At 36.8% G+C, this 21,673-nt stretch overlaps 1 protein-coding gene across 1 annotated transcript in view; it reads left to right on the forward strand.

Moving 5' to 3' along the window:
- Positions 1-17,561, forward strand: part of rasgrf1 (Ras protein specific guanine nucleotide releasing factor 1) — a 104,896-nt gene extending 87,335 nt beyond the window's left edge. Inside the window, exons 16-27 of the mRNA XM_063005312.1 lie at positions 1,185-1,295; positions 4,376-4,546; positions 4,644-4,750; positions 6,107-6,219; positions 6,970-7,030; positions 9,983-10,086; positions 13,324-13,408; positions 13,628-13,825; positions 14,959-15,038; positions 15,141-15,258; positions 17,259-17,327; positions 17,469-17,561. Coding sequence (XP_062861382.1) covers positions 1,185-1,295; positions 4,376-4,546; positions 4,644-4,750; positions 6,107-6,219; positions 6,970-7,030; positions 9,983-10,086; positions 13,324-13,408; positions 13,628-13,825; positions 14,959-15,038; positions 15,141-15,258; positions 17,259-17,327; positions 17,469-17,561 — 1,310 coding nt within the window. The remainder of the gene's footprint in view (positions 1-1,184; positions 1,296-4,375; positions 4,547-4,643; positions 4,751-6,106; positions 6,220-6,969; positions 7,031-9,982; positions 10,087-13,323; positions 13,409-13,627; positions 13,826-14,958; positions 15,039-15,140; positions 15,259-17,258; positions 17,328-17,468) is intronic.
- The last annotated feature ends 4,112 nt before the right edge of the window (positions 17,562-21,673 follow it).

The raw sequence follows: 21,673 nt of genomic DNA on the forward strand, positions 1-21,673 counted from the left end.
ATAGTATATTAGCCTCAGTTTCTGTGATTTTTTTTGGTAAGTTTGGATATTGTCTCGAAAAGGAATTTTAGAATTTATAATTGTTCTTAAAATTCTCTATTAAAGAAGAATAATATAAAGATTGAGTTTTTATAAGGGCATGTTTATAGTGTGTATACTCTGGGGTAGATGATATAATAATCAGTCAATATACATACCAGATAGGTGTACTTAAATTGCTTAGTGAGTGTATATAAGCGCTGTAAAATGACCATTTAAAGCAATAATGGTAACCTAAGGTTTTGAATTACTACAGTGCCAAATACAGAGCACTAATTTGCATAAGCAGTCTAATAGAGTGTGTTTTTTTAGATAATGGAAGTGCTGTGGGTGATTCCAACTATGCATACACAAAAAAATTACAATTACAATGTATGCTTATTGTTCATAACAAAGATGAGTTTACTTGCAGTAAGCAAGCAAATGTAAGAAAATACATTTAATAAATTTTGTAAAAATCTCTTACAAGAACAACTAAATAGAATTTTATACACAAAAAAATTAGGCATTGCACTTGTATGCTTATTGTTCAAGCATGTTTATGTACATGCATAACAATTGTTGTGCTAGCCATTAGTCAGGGTGTAGATAGAAGTAATTTTGCTCATGCCATGGGCTTGTGTGGTGTAATGGTAAAAGTCAAGTTGCTGATAAGCAGTGCCTTAGTTCAGGGGATCCGAATCAAAGGCTGAGCTCACAAATACAGAAGGCACGTTGTATTACGTGAACCTAGCCATTATTAGAAGGGCCCTTAGTGTACCTTTAGTGCACTAAATAAGCATCTACTGTAACAACTGCCAAATCAAGTATGCAAACTGATGTTCGCTGTGGCGACACATAAAAGACAGAACAAAAAGGAATCATTCATTCCTTCTAGCCTCTGACATTTTGCTACATAAACTGCAGCCATGGTTAAATGTAAAGCACCCCCGTATTACACATTACACATGACTTTTACTTTTAATTAACCTATTTGCATCAACACATTGTTAGAGACAAACCCGCAGAACAAATATTAGTCAATTTTTACATCTTGCACATTTTTGTTTGTAGTATTAAGTTTGCATGTGTTTGTACAAACACAAACCCTGATAAATGAGATGTTAATTAAATGTTTATTTAATTTAGTTTGTTTTTTTCTGCAGATAATTCCGTGAAGGAGGAGAATGATGGCGAGCAGGTCCAGAGTGATGAGGCTGAGACTTCACCCACAAAGTCACCCACCACCCCGAAAAACATCAAGTGCAAGAACTCTGGTATGGTACATTAGAATGTCTCATAATTAGCCAGTATTTCACACTGACAAGCCACCTAAATACTCATACTGACCAAAACAAGCTTAAAATCATCTAAAATCAATGACTTATCAACACCATGCTGCATTTCTTAAACAGTTTTTTGCATTAGCTGATTAGCACCGGTCTTCTTTAGGAATGCAAAAACAGTGTTGATAATTTCACCTCAAATAATGTTACTTTTAATGTGCTACCACATATCTTTAATTTAATTTTATAGCATTTTGGCACATATATGTAGTACATGTGTAGGCCTAATTCTAAATATAGGGATGGGAGTCTTACTCTGAAAAAAGCCCAGGGAAACACTTAAACAGGCAAATGTGTGTTGAAAACATGTGCCATAGCAACCAGCAGCATGTATTCTCTCTGCTGCTCTTGTTTTTATTTAGGTGTGGCCGGTTTTGCAGGATTTTGCAAGCATAGATCTTTTATCTATGCTTGTTGACTTGTAGGTAAAAATATTTAACATAAATTATGAATTTTTGTGTTAATCATAATTAGCATGCAAGATCAAATCAAATAGCATGGAATTCACAAGTGATTCACAGCAGATTCTTTATTAAATAATTGCGATGGTACAATGTGATTTCAGCTGAGTAAGATACGGAACAATTCTTTTTTTAAATGTGGTCCCTAAGCCCTTCTGGACTATTTTAGTCACAACCGTCTTGGAAGTCTTACCTAAGCACCAATCTGGAATTTTATGTGTTTTCCTGCCCCCTGCTGGATGCTAAGAAGTATTCAGAAAAATCATATATAAAAATATTTAAATACTAAATAAAAGCAAAGTTTCCAGACTATAACCTTCAGATACAACCAGATGGTAACAAACTGCTTCATTGTGTGTTGCTTCTTAAGTCTTGTTCAAAGGAACTGCAGTTGATATTTATGGCATTTTTATAGATCATCATTAGGACTTACTGCAGTAATATTGTTACTGTCTCTGTTAGACTAAGCCACAAGCATTACAATGGGAACGTTGAGAAAGATCTGTGCAGACCAAATTACATATTTTAAGTAATTTAAATGACAAATGGAGTGATTTTTTAAAGATTAATTGTATGGACAGAAAGTCTGTACCATGTACAGTATGTGTACAAGGTACCGTATGTGGAAGAAGGTGATTGGAGTTCAGGAGTACTGTGAATAAACTCCATGACCCCAGCCAGAAGATTACAGAAGCAGTACCAGTGTGCTCCATACAACATGATCACCAGGAAACGTGTGAAACAAAAGGATTCACTTAAAACAAACAAAAGTACTTGGGTATAACTCCAACCACTGAGCCAGCTACCCAGTCTACCAACTAGTTACAGCACAAATGCTTACCAGAGAATCAAAACAAGGGAAATCAGAAAACTGGCAGTGACTCAAGAACTTGAGCAGCAGCCATGGCACCCATGGGAAAACTTAGAACAAAAGATGCCTGTGGTGGCAACAGCAGAAACCAGAAAACCAGTACCATTTACCAACTGATTTCTTGAAAACAAAAACTAGAAAAATGCTAGCAATGGAGATAGCGAGAAAGACCTGCCATGCACACACATGCAACTTGTGCTATCTGTTGTGTGCATGGCAGGTCTTTCTCGCTATCTCCATTGCTAGCATTTTTCTAGTTTTTGTTTGGCAGGTTGAGACACTATACAAAGCTTACAGACAAGAATAGACAGATACTTTACAGGACATACAGTCAAGCCGGAAAGTCTGCACACCCCTTTCATCTTCTCCATGTTTTATTACATTACAGACTCATTCTATAATAGATTAAGTTCTTTTTTTGCCTCAAACATCTACACACAATCACCAATAATTACGAAGCAATTTAATTTTACTGACAAAAATGGTTTATTTAGGGGTTACATATCTGTACACACCCTTAGCCTAATACTTGGTTGATGCACCTTTGGCAGCAATTACAGCTTCAAGGCGTCTTGGGAAAGAAGCTACGAGCTTGGCACACTTGTTTCTGGACATTTTTGCCCACTCCTCTTGGCATATACTTGCAAGCTCCATCAGGTTGGATGGGGAGTGTCGGTACACAGCCATTTTCAGCTTCTTCCACAGATATTCGATTGGATTTAGGTCTGGGCTCTTGCTGGGCCATTCAAGGACATTCACAGACTTACTGCGAAGCCACTCCTTTGTTCACTTGGCTGTGTGCTTCGGGTTGTTGTCATGTTGGAAGGTAAACCTTCGCCCCAGTCTGAGGTCCAGAGCGCTTTGAAGCAGGCTTTCTTCAAGGATCTCGGTGTAGTTAGCTGCATTTATCTTTCCCTTTATTATGACTAGTCACCCCGGTCCTGCAGCTGAAAAACATCCCCACATCATGATTCTGCTACCACCATGCTTCACTTTTTTTGGTGGTTCCAAACTTCTTCCATTTATGAATGATGGTGGCCACTGTGCTCTTTGGGACCTGTAAAGCTGCAGAAATTTTTCTGTACCCTTCTCCAGATCCATGCTTTGACACAATCCTCTTTCTGAGGTCTGCAGATAATTCCTTTGACCCCCATGGCTTGGAGTTTGCTCTGATATGCACTGTCAACTGTGGGACCTTATATAGGACCTAATATGCACCTCAGCTCACTTTTGGGTGTCATATCAAAGGGTGTGCACACTTGTGTACATATGATATTTTACATTTTGATTTTTAATAAATTAGCACAAATGTCTAAAAACCTGCTTTCACTTTGTCATTGTGGGCTATTTTGTGTAGAATTTTGTGACAAAAAATTAACTTAATTGATTATAGAATAAGTCTGTAATGTAATAAGGGGTGTGCAGACTTTCTGGCTTGACTGTAAATATATATTTGATACATACTGTATTTTTATTCTTAAAGGATAGTCAGATATTTCACTAGAATTCAGAAAATGCATGAGAGCATTCCAAGAAGGATTAAAGCTGTTTTTAAAGAAACAAGTGGTTATGCCTTATATTTGGTCTCTCAGTTATTTTGTGTATATTCTGTGTAAAGATGTGAAACTGTATAACACCCCACATACCCTTAAATGTCTAATTTTTTTTCTCTTGTGTAGACTTCTCTCTATTTTCTTACAATAATGGCATGGTGATGTCTTCTTGCCGAGAACTGGACAACAACCGCAGTGCTCTCTCAGCAGCATCTGCTTTTGCTATTGCCACAGCTGGCGCAAACGAGGGCACACCAACCAAAGAGAAGTATCGTCGCATGTCCCTCGCCAGCACAGGTAACAGTCTAACGTTTAGATTTTTGTAATACATTATCATACTCTGATATGAATACTGGTCGAAATAAAGTCAGTATAAATTGTGATTGGATACCAGGATTCCCCACAGACCAGAGGAATGGAGATAAGGAGTTTGTGATTCGTCGGGCAGCAACCAACCGAGTCCTTAATGTCCTGAGACACTGGGTGTCCAAACATTCCCAGGTAAAAAAAAATCCTTTGGTTTGCTTTAGCATATACAGTAGCTTACTGTTTACTGTTAGCAGTGGATGTCCCACTGATGAAGAGTATCTCTCTCATTAAATAACTTGTTTTAATCATTTTTACAAGGTCTAGTAATATTTTACCACTCGTCTTAAAAAGACACTTTATGGCCAAAATATGTGGACACCTGACAATAAGCCATTTGAACGGCCCATTCCAAAACTATATACAAAATATGGCGTTGGCACCCCATTTGTGGCTATAAAAGCTTCTACTGTTTTGTGAACGCTTTTTAGAAGATTTTGAAGTGTGTCTTTGGGAATTTGTACCTATTAAGTTACAACTAACAATCAAACCACTAGTTAGAACACAGCCGGATTTACAAATACTGAGGATTGGTCCCTAGTTAGTTTTCTACTCTGTACACTTAGAATCACAACTCATATTGTGAGCACAAAGCACGTATTTACATCCAGTTATACAAAACCGACCCCTCAACCATATATTCCCAAAGCCATTCGACAAAACATTGCACCCAGTGAGAGTGACCCAATTTGTCTCTTATTTCAGACAATTCTTTTGGAATTTGAGCCTAAAGTCAGAGATACTGAAATCCAGTATTCCAAAATTTACATGGATCGAAGACAAAATACATTATATAGCGAAAAGTAGAAGTACATAATGGGCATCAAAACCAATACACAGAATGGGAAAAACAACTACAACTATTTGTAGCTGTTGGTTTACCTTACAGTAACTCTGTTCTTCATTACCTGAAGGAACAACTACTTATGGCCCCCTAGTGGTGGGAGTAAACTAAAACCAAATAAAACCCAGGAACCCATGTACGAATAGGCACTAGTTATAAAGTCAAAAAAGCATTTTTAAGGTCAAGCACTGGTCGTCCAATTCATCCCAGTAGTGATCAGTGGGGTTGAGGTCAGGTCTTTGTGCAGATGCTCCAAAAGAAAGGTGGAGTCTCCTCACCAAACCATGTCTTTATATAAACAAATATATCTCATATGTCATGCTGGGACATGGAAGGACCTTTCCTAAACTGTTGCCAATTAAAACATGATTTATTTTATATCATTGATGGGTGTGGCTAAAACACCAGAACTCAATAATAACAGATGTCTCAATACTTTTGGCCATACAGTGCTTTTATCTCTATAATAATACTGCAATGAAATATAATTCTGAATCTTATTGCCATGCTAAAATATTTAAATCAAGCAAAAGAATCTCCTATTGGAAGAATAAATTAGGTGATTTAAGTGTGGACAGATTTCTCTCCATTTGCTGCTCTTAAAGACTAAGTGTGCTTTCCCTCTATGTCTGTGTGTGCATGTCCAGGACTTTGAGACTAACGTGGAATTAAAAATGAAGGTAATCAGCTTTTTGGAGGAGGTTATGCATGACCCTGAGCTGCTGACCCAGGAGAGAAAAGCAGCAGCTAACATTATAAGGTAGAGTATGATTGGAGCACTTCTAGATCTTGAAGATGTGTACTGATTAAATTATTCTATTTATTGTCTGTGTTTATTGTCACTGTATTTTGTACATTCTTATTTGCTTCCAAGATTTATGAAACCCAAGTTTTAACTACTAATAATCAGGGGCAAACATGATTACGAATATGACATGTGTAGTATCCATGAAGAGGGATTTGTCTTTTACCTTGAATTTTACTTGTAGCTTATTCATGATACAAGATCCTGCTGTAAAAATAAAGTTTTTAACTGTCTGTTGCATTACAAGTTTTTAGAAAAAAGTCTTCAATAATTAACACACTTATTAAAGCTTATTTCATAGGCATAAAATTATTATATGCTATTTAATTTAGAGGGTTATATGCCAGTTTTGTAAAAGTGCTTAGTCTGATATCTGACATTTTGGAACTGTGGATTGTAAAACTGTCATGAATGTATGTTTAACAATTTTCACATAATGAATATTTTGTAAAATAGTTTTATACAGTATTATAGAGAAAAAATAGGACTTCAAATGCATATTAGTAAATGTAGAACACTGTAGTGACACTGTAAAATCAGAGCATAATGAGTTCTGAGTATTTTAACACTATTAACATCTAATAATAATAACAGTCCACTTACTGTTATTTCAGATTGTTTCTGTACCTGTATATCCTGTAACTGATTGCAGTAGAGTACTTTTTGGGCCATTATGATGCTTAATGTCTAATAAACTGTTTGTAGGACACTTACTCAAGAGGACCCTGGTGACAATCAGATCACTCTGGAAGAGGTTCTGCAGATGGTAAGTGGGATGTGGTGTCACCTTTAAGGTACCAGCTTATTTGACATTTTTAGTACAGTAAAATTCCGGTCTAAATAACCAGAAGTCATACATAAACATGTATACAGTATAACACAAGACTAAGAGATGTAATCCATTTTATTTACAATATATCTTTTTTTCCATATCAGTCTCTATCAGTATTATGGATTTTTATTGAATACATTTCCTGATAATTAATTTAATGTACTGTATGTTTGGTATTCTCTTAGAGAAAATGAAATAAAATAGCAAAAGCTTACAGCAGTGTGACAAAAGTTTAGATAAAAAGTAGAACTTTAAAACCTGACTTTTGAATGAATTTAGGTGCACATTTAGTTGCCTTTTCTGTTAAAAAATGCATTGTGTTTGGAAGACATTGCATAAAGTGATGACATTTTTTACAGCTTTTTACATTTTAATAACTTGACGATCTAAATGTTATGACATGGAACTGTCAGAGGTGCAGCATTTACTTGGAAGCCTGGCAGAGGTTTGACTATAGCTGCTTGAAAGCTGGTGTTGGCTGGAAATTTGGATGTCAATGGGACAACTAACACAATTGGTAAATGTGGAATAGCAAGAGGCAACTTCCAAAACCAATTTCTTGGAATTTTGATTCCACCCCAAGACTTAAATCTATTCAAAAGTAGAGCTTCAAAGTCATTCATCAAATTAAAATGTGTGCCCACTTGCATGCTTTGCTGGAAAGCGGTGATAGCAGGAAGCACACTATCTCATTCTTGTTTGGTCTTGGGTCCAGGGCAGTGTCATAACAGAAGGCATAACAGAAGTGCAGATCTTTGTTTCTTGGATAAGCCTTAACAAAGTGTTCCTCAAAGTAGGTTGTTTCGCCAAAGACCTAGAAGGTTCTACAAAGCCTAGCATATAGTTATACTGTACAGGGTGTAACTAAAGTCTGGGCAAATAGGCAAAATGCATATTTTTAATACATTTTAATACATTTTTCAACAACATTTTATTTTATTAGAATATTAATCAATAACATATTCAGTGTGTTTTCTATTATTTGTTATGCAATATGTATGTGCGTGTATTTTACTAAACATATAGTTAGTTATAGTTTAGTGCTTTAGAGGTGCAATTTGAAAGTGTTTGTATACCTGCCATGAACTTTATTTTAAAATTTTATTTATTCCATTCTAAAAATAAATAAACAATGATGGTAATCAGCTTTTTGGAGGAGATTATGCCTGACCCTGGGCTGTTGACCCAAGAGAGAAAAGCAGAAGCTAACATTATAAGGTATAGAAGGACTGGATCACTTCTAGATCTTTAAAAAATTGTACTGATCAAATTATTCTGTTTATTGTCTGTGTAATAGGACACTGTATTTGTACATATTCTTATTTGCTTCTAAGGTTTATGACATCCGAGTTTTAAACTACCAATAATCAGGGGCTAAACATGACTAAAATATGACATGTTTAGTATCTATGAAGAGGGATTTGTCTTTTACCCTGAATGCATAAAATTATTATTACTTTGGGCATTAATATAAAGCAGCCCCTCTTTGTTACCAAACAATGTCCGCTTTTCTAGAAAGGCTTACCACTGAATTTTGACGTGTGTCTGTGGGAATCTGTGCCCATGTTAGATGATAAAATTAAGGCAGATGCTATTTGCACCCCTGGTGTAAGCAGCAAAGTGTACAATTTGCACCCTGGTGTAAACAGCAATTTATACTATTTACACCCAGGTGTAAATATCACAAGATTACAAATAATTTCGCTATTTTTTATATTATTTTCAGATTGTGTAATATTTTCAGATTGTATTATTTACATTATACATTATCTACACTCAGGTGTAAAATAGCAATATATACTGACATGCCAAAAGTGTAAATGTAAATGTAAATGTAAAAAAAGTCTTGGTACAGGAACTAGTATCATGTTAGGTACTCCTTTAGCCTGGCTAAGTGCAGCAGGCATTGGTTCCACAAGTGGACGGAAATATCTGGAGGGGTGTTGACCCGTGCCATCTGGATAGCCACCCACAGGTCAGTATTTGTAGGTGCAGGATCTCTGGTCCCTCTATGACATATTCCCAGTACATGTGACACTGGGACCTACCACCCGTCTGGTACCCACAATCTTGCCTCACTCAAACTCCATTAATTCGCATCGCCTTGCCATGAGCACACTGGCCAGTGGTCAGCCTTACTTACAAGATAATACCTCACAACTTGGGCATTCCCAAGTCGTCCCCAGGTAACGCCACTTCATGATCAATTTACTGCTATCTCTTGACCTTTAGCATGTCCATGTATAGTGTTTATATACTGGTGTGAAACTGAAAAATATACAACCTGAAGCAAACAGCAATTTATACATCCATGTGTAAAAAGTGATGTATTTGTTTGTACCCTAATATAAAGAGAAATATATACCATTCACACCTTTGTGTAACTGTCTAATAATAAGACTAAGCTTTTTAGCTATCCTTTTGCTTGAACCCTTATTTCTGTTAAGCTGCTTTGTGACAATGAGGCTTGTCACACATGAAAAAAAGTACATTTAAATTAGCAGTGGTGACACTGATAATTCCAAAGAGCTTTTGTTGGAAGTGTTCAAACTTTCAAAGTGGCGCTTTTTCTGCAACTCCGCCCTACAGCAGAGCAGTCGTTGGTAGACATGCGCAGTTGAGTTTGTTTGCTCTTTTTCTTTTTGGGGTACGAATAGCTGTACTGTGTGGGGAATGCTATGTGTACCCGGGTGCAAATAGACACTCCGTAAAATTTAATTACTATAATCATAGCAATTGCCATATCACCCATGTCTAGTATATAATGGAATACAAATGTACCTCCATTAATGTGCTTATGTTGATAAGTGAAAAGATGAGAAACAAATTGGCATTGTTGAACTTATTGTGTGTGTGTGTGTGTGTGTGTGTGTGTGTGTGTGTTAGGCTGAAGGTGGAAAAGCTGAACCTTTTGAAAATCATTCAGCTCTGGAGATTGCAGAGCAGCTGACCCTGATGGACCACCTCGTTTTCAAAGTCATCCCATATGAGTAAGTACCTGTTTATAGTTTGATTTAGTCGATTCCAAGGTACCGCTAAGGTATCTACTGTACAGCAAAAGAGGAGCTTCATATAAAACTCCCTTGCAACACTACAGGCAATAGATGGTTGTACATACTGTATGTGTGTCTTAATTATAGCTTATCAAAGAAATATGGTTAACATGTAGCCTGTAGGGGTGGTATGAGTACCAGTAATAAATGCTCAGCATAGGCAGTTAAAATGGAAACATTTTCTGCAAAAAGGAACAACTAAAAATTACATTAAATCTTACCTGTTTCTATTCTTTTAGTAATATTTTTTTACTTACCAGTTCATTCTGGGTCTTATTCTGCTACTTTTATTCAGGGTCACCACACAGAAACACTGGGTACAAGGCAGAAAAAACACAATGGAAAGGACACTCAGCCAATACAGCGCACAGGCACACTTACAAACTGGCCAATGCCTAATGACCTAGTCAAATGAGAGCTCATGTGGTTTGTCATAGTTAGTTTGGTGGTGGAATTCAGTAGAACCTCAGTTTAGGCTTTTATTCTTCATTGTCTGTTTTACCACCACATTATTCTGTTCAGGCCTAGGTCAGATTTACTGGGCGAAAGGTAGAAAAGACCTCAGACAGGTTGCCAGTCCATCAAAGGGCAAACACACATACATACACACACACACACACATTCACACTCAATTTTAGTAGCTCCAGTTAACCTGAGCACCCAGAAGAAATCCACACGGACATAGGGGGAACATGCAAACTCCACACAGAAAGGACCCAGACCGCTCCACGTGGGAATCAAACCCAGGACTTTCTTGCTGTAAGGTGACCCACCAAACCACCGTGTTGCCCTTGTTTATTTATTTATTTTCATCTTCATCACTAGTCCACTCAAATGGTATATTAGATTCAGTTACTGTGACATTTGTTGAAAGTTTGGATACTGTCTCAAAGAATAATATAAAGATTTGGTTTTTATTAGTGCATGTTTATACTCAGTTAGGGCATCTTTCCATTCTATCTTATAGACTTCCAGTGTAGTGTTCCGCCACTTGTGCTCCAATTTTCGTGCTGCTTGTTTTAGAGCATGTGTGTGATCATTTTACTATGAATCAAGCTTGTTTAGTTTTAAATGGTACTACACTATCTAAGGTTGTATGGAATACGAATTCTAAATGTTGAGTGGCCTGTTCTAGCTCTTTAGACTGTTTAGTCTAATGGTGACACAACTGTCAATTCTGGTAGGCTGTTTATAAATTCTGCTGCAACTGCAGACGTAATAGTGTTCTTCGATTGAAAGTGACGTGGTAGTTACATGTCATTAGATAAACACACTTCATATATTAGGAAAGAGTGATCTGAGATCAAGTCATTTTTGGTAAAACAACCAGGTTGTCTATGTCAGTACCAAGAGTTAATATTAAGACTAAGGTATGTTTACAGCGGTGAGTGGGTCCTGTTATATTTTGGGTAATACCTATAGATTCTAAAATAGAATCAATGCAATTATGAATATTAAAGTCTCCAACAATTAAAGCCTTTTTGGTTGAGAGGACCACATACTCTGTTATGCAGATACCATTACTTATTGTGAAATACAGTGGGGTCAAAAAGTATTTAGTCAGCCACTGATTGTGCAAGTTCTCCTACTTAGAAAGATAAGAGAGGTCTGTAATTTTCATCATAGGTACACTTCAACTATGAGAGACAAAATGAGAAAAAAAAAATCCAGGAAATCACATTGTAGGATTTTTAAAGAATTTATTTGTAAATTATGGTGGAAAATAAGTATTTAGTCAATAACAAACAAGCAAGATTTCTGGCTCTCACAGACCTGTAACTTCTTCTTTAAGAAGCTCTTCTGTCCTCCACTCGTTACCTGTATTAATGGCACCTGTTTGACCTCGTTATCTGTATAAAAGACACCTGTCCACAGCCTCAAACAGTCAGACTCCAAACTCAACCATGGCCAAGACCAAAGAGCTGTCGAAGGACACCAGGAAGAAAATTGTAGACCTGCACCAGGCTGGGAAGAGTGAATCTACAATAGGCAAGCAGGTTGGTGTGAATAAATCAACTGTGGGAACAATTGTAAGAAAATGGAAGACATACAAGACCATTGATAATCTCCCTTGGGGTCAAGATCTCATCCCGTGGGGTCAAAATGATCATGAGAACGGTGAGCAAAAGTCCCAGAACTACACAGAGGGACCTGATGAATGACCTGCAGAGAGCTGGGACCAAAGTAACAAAGGCTACCATCAGTATACACACTACGCCGAGAGGGACTCAAATCCTGCAGTGCCAGGCGTGTCCCCCTGTTTAAGCCAGTACATGTCCAGGCCCATCTGAAGTTTGCCAGAGAGCATATGGATGATCCAGAAGAGGATTGGGAGAATATCATGTGGTCAGATGAAACCAAAATGGAACTTTTTGGTAAAAACTCAACTCGTCGTGTTTGGAGGAAGAAGAAAAACCCAAGAATACCATACCTACTGTGAAGCATGGGGGTGGAAACATCATGCTTTGGGGCTGTTTTTCTGCAAAGGGGACAGGACGACTGATCCGTGTTAAGGGAGGAATGAACAAGGCCATGTATCGTGAGATTTTAAGCCAAAACCTCCGTCCATCAGTGAGAGCATTGAAGATGGAACGTGGCTGGGTCTTCCAGCATGACAATGATCCTAAACACACCGCTCGGGCAACAAAGGAGTGGCTCCGTAAAAAGCATTTCAAGGTCCTGGAGTGGCCTAGCCAGTCTCCAGACCTCAACCCCATAGAAAATTTGTGGAGGGAGTTGAAAGTCCATGTTGCCCAGCGACAGCCCCAAAACATCACTGCTCTAGAGGAGATCTGCATGGAGGAATGGGCCAAAATACCAGCTACAGTGTGTGCAAACCTGGTGAAGACTTACAGGAAATGTTTGACCTCTGTCATTGCCAACAAAGGTTATGCTACAAAGTATTGAGTTGAACTTTTGTTATTGACCAAATACTTATTTTCCACCATAATTTACAAATAAATTCTTTAAAAATCCTACAATGTGATTCCCTGGATTTTTTTTTCTCATTTTGTCTCTCATAGTTGAAGTGTACCTATGATGAAAATTACAGACCTTTCTTATCTTTCTAAGTAGGAGAACCTGCACAATTATTGACTGACTAAATACTTTTTGGCCCCACTGTACATTACAATTTATCATCAATTAATGTAATACTTTCTTTATAATTTGCAGGGAGTTCTTTGGCCAAGGCTGGATGAAGAACGACAAAAATGAAAAGACACCCTACATCATGAAAACCACAAAACACTTTAATGATGTACATATCCTCTGTGGTTATTCTGCATTTACACTCTATTGACACACTTATGTTAGGGCTTGTTCATTAGCTGATAATGTGAAATATGCATTGAATTAAAAGACATAATCTAAAGTAATTTTTATTATATTATTTTTTATTACAATTATAGGTTATTCAATAGGTTACACGTAAAGCAAATATTAATTGCATACAATTACCAACTTTTCCTCTTTTAAGATAAGCAACCTAATTGCAACAGAGATCCTCCGCTGCGACGACATAAACACTCGTGTGGCTGTGATGGAGAAGTGGGTAGCAGTAGCTGACATCTGCCGCTGTCTCCATAACTACAATGCCGTTCTGGAGATCACCTCGTCCCTAAATCGCAGTGCCATATTCCGCCTTAAGAAGACCTGGCTCAAAGTTTCCAAACAGGTATATATACCTGGACATGGAATTCTGTGGAAAAGACATCATGTGACAGCATATGTCTCTCTGAAATACCAATATAAGCCTTTGCTTCAATATATGCCCATGCCATCATAGATGCTGATTTGTGCAGTTTCGGTTTTCATCTGGATAGTCTTTTTTTATATTTGGCACATAGAATCCGATGTTCTTTTTTTCCAAAAACAAACTGAAACATTGACTCATCTGACCATAGAACATAGATGACTTAGGGCCCAGTGAACTTGTCGGCTTTTCTGTGCAAATGAAACCTCTTTGCATAGTACAGTTTCAGCTTGCATTTCTTCATGCAGCAGGGGACGTTGTTAAGTGTCAATGATTTTTTTCACAGTACTCCCAAGCCCATGTGGCTATGTCCATCATTGTAGCATGACAGTTTTTCAAACGGTGGTCACGCACATTCAGCAAAAGCCTCTTTACTTGTTTTTTTTAAACACAGATATTTTTCCTGAATCGTTTTATAATATTATAAACTATAGATGATGAATAACTTAAATTCTTGCAATGAGAAACCCTTTTTTAACTGACTGACAATTACATCATAGTGTTTGGCACAAAGAAATGAACCTCGAACCACTCTTCCTTGCAAAGGCTAAGCTTCTTTTATACTAAATCTTGATTACCTCACCTGTTACCAGTTAAACTGCTAATTGTGGAACCTTCCAGAACAGTGGCCAAAATAACAGAAACAGAATAACAAATGAAAGACAAAAACATTAGCAGCTCATAATATCACAGGCTGCTTCGGCCATCTGCAACAACCCAGTACTTGGGGAAAAAAATAGGGTACCTTAAACAAACGCCGGAAACAGAGATAACCAAGCGGCACTTAAACTCAACCAAGCCACATGGAATTGTTGATGGAGTCCGCTCAAGAAAAGGAAACCTCACGCTGCTTCTGGAGCAATTTGCTTGTGATATATTAAAAAGTTGTGATATATAGAAAGGCCAAATGATCATTTTGTTGATTTGGTTACAGTCATATGAGTGGGTTTTGTTGTTATTGTTGTAGTTTAAATTTATAACTCTTTTAACTTTAAAAAGTAAAAAAATTTTAATGAATGGTATGTTTTGATTTTTTATTTTGATTTATTCCTTAGACAAAAACCGTGATTGACAAGCTGCAGAAGCTGGTCTCCTCTGAGGGAAGGTTTAAGAACCTGAGAGAAGCTTTAAAAAAGTACACCAAACATTTTATACTTGAATATTTTTCATCATGTTTACATATATATGCATTTATGTAAATGTACATTATCTGATCGAATATTTATGTGCTTGCTAGTTGTGATCCTCCATGTGTGCCGTACTTGGGGATGTACCTCACAGACCTGGCATTCATTGAGGAAGGCACACCAAACTACACTGAGGATAACCTGGTTAACTTCTCCAAAATGAGAATGGTAAAGAATGTTGTTATTTTACTATTTGATTGACTGTGCTTTATAAATGCAGTGGTAAATTTTAAAATAATTATTTTTAAAATAAAAAAATGTAATGCTTTTGTGAAATGCCCATCTGTAGTTTCCACGCTGACTGTCACTAGGGGTTTGGTTCATTAATGGAAAGTTCAGTTCTCTTGCTTCAAAGTATTTTCTGCACTTAATTAAACATTACTTTCTGCACATAGGTCGTGCTTTGACTTCTTGACTTCCTTTGTGGCAGGTTGTTTGTTATTCCTGTTAGTTCTTTGTTTATCTGGCTGATACGCCTGGCTGAAATTAACAAAATGCCTGGCTTCTCCTGTTGGCGTATTTCTGAGGATTTAATTTGGTTTGGTTTCCTCCACACAGCTGGTAAACAAGGTTGAGTTTCTGTATGTAGCTGCCTAGTCTCGAATTTAGGTTCATGTGTTGCTTGGCAGCATTCTTGTATTTGTTTGCTGCTGCCAGTTTACTGGGTTCCTCTGAGCAGTGGATTAAGAAGCTGAAAGAGTTGCGTCCAAACATGCATTTTACCCTATAACATTGCAGATGTGGGGTTACACCTGGGGTGTGTTCGAAAACCTAGTAAGCTGCCTTGCTGTCTTACTGCCTAGATAGGCAGCTGCCTAAGTAAAGAGGATTCTAATAAGTCATTGACTTATAAGGCAGATTATTCGAATGCACTACTTAGACAGCGATTACATCAGTTTTCACTTACTAAGCTAACACAGTTAGCCTCATGCCATTCAAACCAATGGGATGGGGTGGCACAACGCGCTAGCATGTCAACTAACATCTCCCTCCGTGTACCGAAAACAGTTAAATTCGCTGACAAGCCCAAATTTGCAAATAAATGACACTTGTGCAAGTTTATACAAATTAAAAATCAATAATAATTTATTTACGTTCGAAAATAACTCAGTTCGTTTCTCCGCACCGTCCGCCATGTTTTTTATTTTTCTGTGAGAAAAGTTGTGCCTCACTGAATGCTGGGATTGCCTTCACCGTTAAGGCAGCGTCGGATGCTCCCTTGTTATTCTGTCAAAATAGCATTCGGATTCAAGGTGACTTAGTAGACAGCATTTTGAGGCATCTAGAAATTCGAACAGCCTGCTTCTTGGGAGCGTGCGTAGGATGACGTAAAATGCTGTCTATTTAGAGAGCTCACTAGGTTTTCGAACACACCCCTTGTGTCTCTGTCATGAGGCACTGACCACCCCGTGACAGCTTTTTAGATTTTGATGCATTGTTATGACTGTTATTTCTCCAAGATAGTTGTACAACTTTCAGTTTTTTGAATTGTGCAGATCAAATTGATAAATAAGAATTAAATAATAAATTATTTCCATTATTAGAAACCTTTATTTAAAAACAAAAACTACTGTGCAAAAACACAACTTCTATGTGTGTAATCTCCCTTTGCAAACTTAACAGCTCTGATAATGCTTAATGAAAAAGGGGAATCTGAGAGCACTTCTAATACAAACCCACATCCTTCTTTTTTAGTTTTCCTTACAGTGGAGTTTGGGTCAGGACTCTAGGTTGACCATGGCAAAAGCTTGATTCTGTTGTCATCAAATGATTTTTGAACATATGTTTTAAATTATTGTCCTGCTAGAGAATCCAATTTCAATCCAGGTTTAGCTTTGTGAGTGAGAACATGCATCAACCTTACAAACCTTATATTTTGTTATGGTTAAGTAAAAATGAGAGTTGTTTCATCATATTTGGGTTATTTTAGAGGTTTAATAGTTAAATATGGATGATCTCTAGAACATCTTCTGTTGGGTCTTAAATTTTTTTAATGTTTATTTATTGTTCCTGTAATGTTATTCCTCCATCTTGTTGCTGACCGATCCTCTTTCTCTTTTACCTTTGAAGCATAATTGTCTTTTCCAGTAAACTGATTCTTTTCATAGTGTCCAAATATAATAGCTTTACATAACTTTTAATTTATGTTCATTTTTGTTATATTAAAGATCTCCCATATCATCAGAGAAATCCGACAGTTTCAGCAAACAGCGTACAAGATTGATCATCAGCCAAAGGTATTAGACTTTTTTTGGATGGTAAATAGTTTTTCTTAAACATTTCCAATAAAAGGCAATGGTAATAACCAATAAAACTCAATACTCTATGGCCAGTAGGTGATTTTGGACTAAAACTGTTTTCTCTTGCTTGTTTTCTAGGCAGCTCAGTATTTGCTGGACAGTAGCAATGTAATGGATGAAGAAAGCATGTATGAAGCCTCACTCAGAATGGAGCCCAAAATTCCAAACTGAGATGAACGCTTTTGATAAGATCAAAATGATGAAACAGCATTTCATCATGTATCCATGAACAGTGTTATGTCTAAGGTTATGTATTACATAACATTGCTTCTGTATCTGTAACTTTGTTTTGAACAGTTTTACATTGTACACAGAAGTTGTAGATACTGTACAACGGCATTTCCCTTCACAACAATGTTTTTACCACTCGTGCAAAGATACCTGTAGACACTTCCAGAATTATTGGCACCCTTGTAAAAATGGGTTTTTTAAAAATGTAAGAAAAATGTATGTGCCTAATTAGCTCCAAATAATTAAATAATTATGTAATAACAATAACAAATTCTCATATAATGCCTAATGTGATTAGTGGATTAAAATGTACTCGGTACGAAATCTCTCCAAATTCTCCATCCTATTATTGTCCCCTGTGTGCACTCTCTCTAGCTCAAACCAAGGTTTCTTAAATTTTATCACATCCAGCCGGATGAACCTGGTTCCAAAGCTATAGTAGCATCTAATAACCTCCAGCTGTGGTTGGGTAAAACATTAATATTTATTTTTAATTTATTTTTTTTAAATAAATTTTCATTGATTATAGGTTACCTTGTTTAATATTTTCAGCATAAACTTATAACCCACACTGATATATTTTGACATTTTTACCTATCTTAATTAATGTTGTCAAATGTTGGTTGTATATATTCAAATTAATATCCATTTAATTGTTAGTTGAAGCCTCAATATTAATTTCATAATTATAAACAAGGGTTGGTTCTTTCTTTGTTGCAACCTAAAGTAATGCAATTGTTCAGAGGCACAATCTGACAGAAAGACTTTCCATTAACAGGAATTTTAATACAGTATGTGCATGGACCTAATCTATATACATAACATGTAGCAATGTGAAACATGATAATACTGTACACAAGCAACCCTGTTTAAAATTTATACTGGTTATAATAGTTGTGAGCCAAGGCTTTTGTTATCATACTGAATTGAACTAATGTCAATTTACAGATTTTATTTAGAAAATATACAGGTATGTAAGTATTACATAGTATCTCCACTTTGTGAGTTTATGTACCTGTCAAATTTACCACAACTCTATTTGGCATGTGGCACAATTGAAATGTAAAAATATTTTCCTGCACTAGAGGGACTAACATATCACTCTTATTAAGGTTATTCTTCTGCTCTAGCATGCAAAGTATGTCATTATGTAGACTTTTTCAGCTTTTTGAGAGCATAAAATAACAGAATCTAAAAATAAAAACGTAATGAAAGAGTAGACACATTTAGCAGGAGAGCTACTTTTTCTGTTACTTAGAGGCCATTTTTTCAAATGCACTCTGTGGCCATGCCAGAATATCCAGCTATTGTATAGTACCAGACAATCTAATGTCCTTCTTGCTGTTCCAGTGATTGTGGAACGTGACTGTATATCATTTTGTAAAATTCACTGTTGTTTAAGCGTATGATCAAAACAAATGAATTAATCGTTCCGTCTGCAGCATACAAAAAACGTATTTTTGTAGGCCTAGAAAATATACAGGATACTGCATCCTTACCATAAAAATCCAATAAAAACAGTAAAGGAAAAAAAAAACTATTTTGTACAAATTCAGTTACATGCATATTCTGTATATTTTGTACATGCAACCCTACATATTTCTTAACATGTACTAGTATAAAGCACACCTCTTTAAAGCATTGTATCCTAAGCGATTTGTGATTATGAACCATGAACTAGAAGTAGAGGACTATAAAATGTTTTGCATATACTGTATTCCTGACTATATTATTTTGTTTAGCAGGAATACAGTAATGTAGTGCTTATTCTGTGAATATTTGTATTTTTACTATGTACAGTCTACAAACACACTAAATGCTCAAACATCAGGCATGCAACAACGTATCAACCAGTAAAAAAGAACATATTTTATATATATATATATATATATATATATATATATATATACAGTATATACAGTGTATCACAAAAGTGAGTACACCCCTCACATTTCTGCAAATAATTCATTATATCTTTTCATGGGACAACACTATAGACATGAAACTTGGATATAACTTAGAGTAGTCAGTGTACAGCTTGTATAGCAGTGTAGATTTACTGTCTTCTGAAAATAACTCAACACACAGCCATTAATGTCTAAATAGCTGGCAACATAAGTGAGTACACCCCACAGTGAACATGTCCAAATTGTGCCCAAATGTGTCGTTGTCCCTCCCTGGTGTCATGTGTCAAGGTCCCAGGTGTAAATGGGGAGCAGGGCTGTTAAATTTGGTGTTTTGGGTACAATTCTCTCATACTGGCCACTGGATATTCAACATGGCACCTCATGGCAAAGAACTCTTTGAGGATGTGAGAAATAGAATTGTTGCTCTCCACAAAGATGGCCTGGGCTATAAGAAGATTGATAACACCCTGAAACTGAGCTGCAGCATGGTGGCCAAGGTCATACAGCGGTTTTCCAGGACAGGTTCCACTCGGAACAGGCTTCGCCAGGGTCGACCAAAGAAGTTGAGTCCACGTGTTCGGCGTCATATCCAGAGGTTGGCTTTAAAAAATAGACACATGAGTGCTGCCAGCATTGCTGCAGAGGTTGAAGACGTGGGAGGTCAGCCTGTCAGTGCTCAGACCATACGCCGCACACTGCATCAACTCGGTCTGCATGGTCGTCATCCCAGAAGGAAGCTGATGCACAAGAAAGCCCGCAAACAGTTTGCTGAAGACAAGCAGTCCAAGAACATGGATTACTGGAATGCCCTGTGGTCTGACGAGACCAAGATAAACTTGTTTGGCTCAGATGGTGTCCAGCATGTGTGGCGGCGCCCTGGTGAGAAGTACCAAGACAACTGTATCTTGCCTACAGTCAAGCATGGTGGTGGTAGCATCATGGTCTTGGGCTGCATGAGTGTTGCTGGCACTGGGGAGCTGCAGTTCATTGAGGGAAACATGAATTCCAACATGTACTGTGACATTCTGAAACAGAGCATGATCCCCTCCCTTCGAAAACTGGGCCTCATGGCAGTTTTCCAACAGGATAACGACCCTAAACACAACCTCCAAGATGACCAGCTTCCTCAGCAAGGCAGTTAAGGTAAAGGTGATGGACTACACTCAATTGAGCACATGTGGCGCATCCTCAAGTGGAAGGTGGAGGAGTTCAAGGTGTCTAACATCCACCAGCTCCGTGATGTCATCATGGAGGAGTGGAAGAGGATTCCAGTAGCAACCTGTGCAGCTCTGGTGAATTCCGTGCCCAGGAGGGTTAAGGCAGTGCTGGATAATAATGGTGGTCACACAAAATATTGACACTTTGGGCACAATTTGGACATGTTCACTGTGGGGTGTACTCACTTATGTTGCCAGCCATTTAGACATTAATGGCTGTGTGTTGAGTTATTTTCAGAAGACAGTAAATCTACACTGCTATACAAGTTGTACACTGACTACTCTAAGTTATATCCAAGTTTCATGTCTATAGTGTTGTCCCATGAAAAGATATAATGAAATATTTGCAGAAATGTGAGGGGTGTACTCACTTTTGTGATACACTGTATATATATATATATATATAAATATATAAATATATATATATATATATATATATATATATATATATATATATATATATATATATATATATACTGTACACACCTGTAAGCAATACCCACTGGTATGAGAATATGAGAATTATCTTTCCCTTATGTTTATTTCCACAGCTTGACAAATATTTTAAGTTTTGTATAAAAAAGAAAGGAAACAAGGAAAAGGAAAAACAGAAAATACATTGTGTTTCCTGATTACCTCTTGCTTAATAAATATATTCTATCTCAGGGGGATTTGGTCTCTTTGTATGTTTTTCATTTAAGTTTATCAACTGAAAAGGCACCAAATCATTTTTTAAATAATTTTCTGGGCAAATCATGTTCCTTGCTTTAATAAACATTATACAACGCACTGGTTTAACAATGTGATTGTCTTAAAGTTTGTATTTATGTTTGTTAAGCTAATATAATTACATTAAATTTGAAACCATACCATATTAATTTTATATGAATTATCACACACGCATGTACACACACATATTTGTAATATT

Source organism: Trichomycterus rosablanca, chromosome 11 (genome assembly GCF_030014385.1).
Source record: "Trichomycterus rosablanca isolate fTriRos1 chromosome 11, fTriRos1.hap1, whole genome shotgun sequence".
Classification (NCBI taxonomy): Eukaryota; Metazoa; Chordata; class Actinopteri; order Siluriformes; family Trichomycteridae; genus Trichomycterus; species Trichomycterus rosablanca.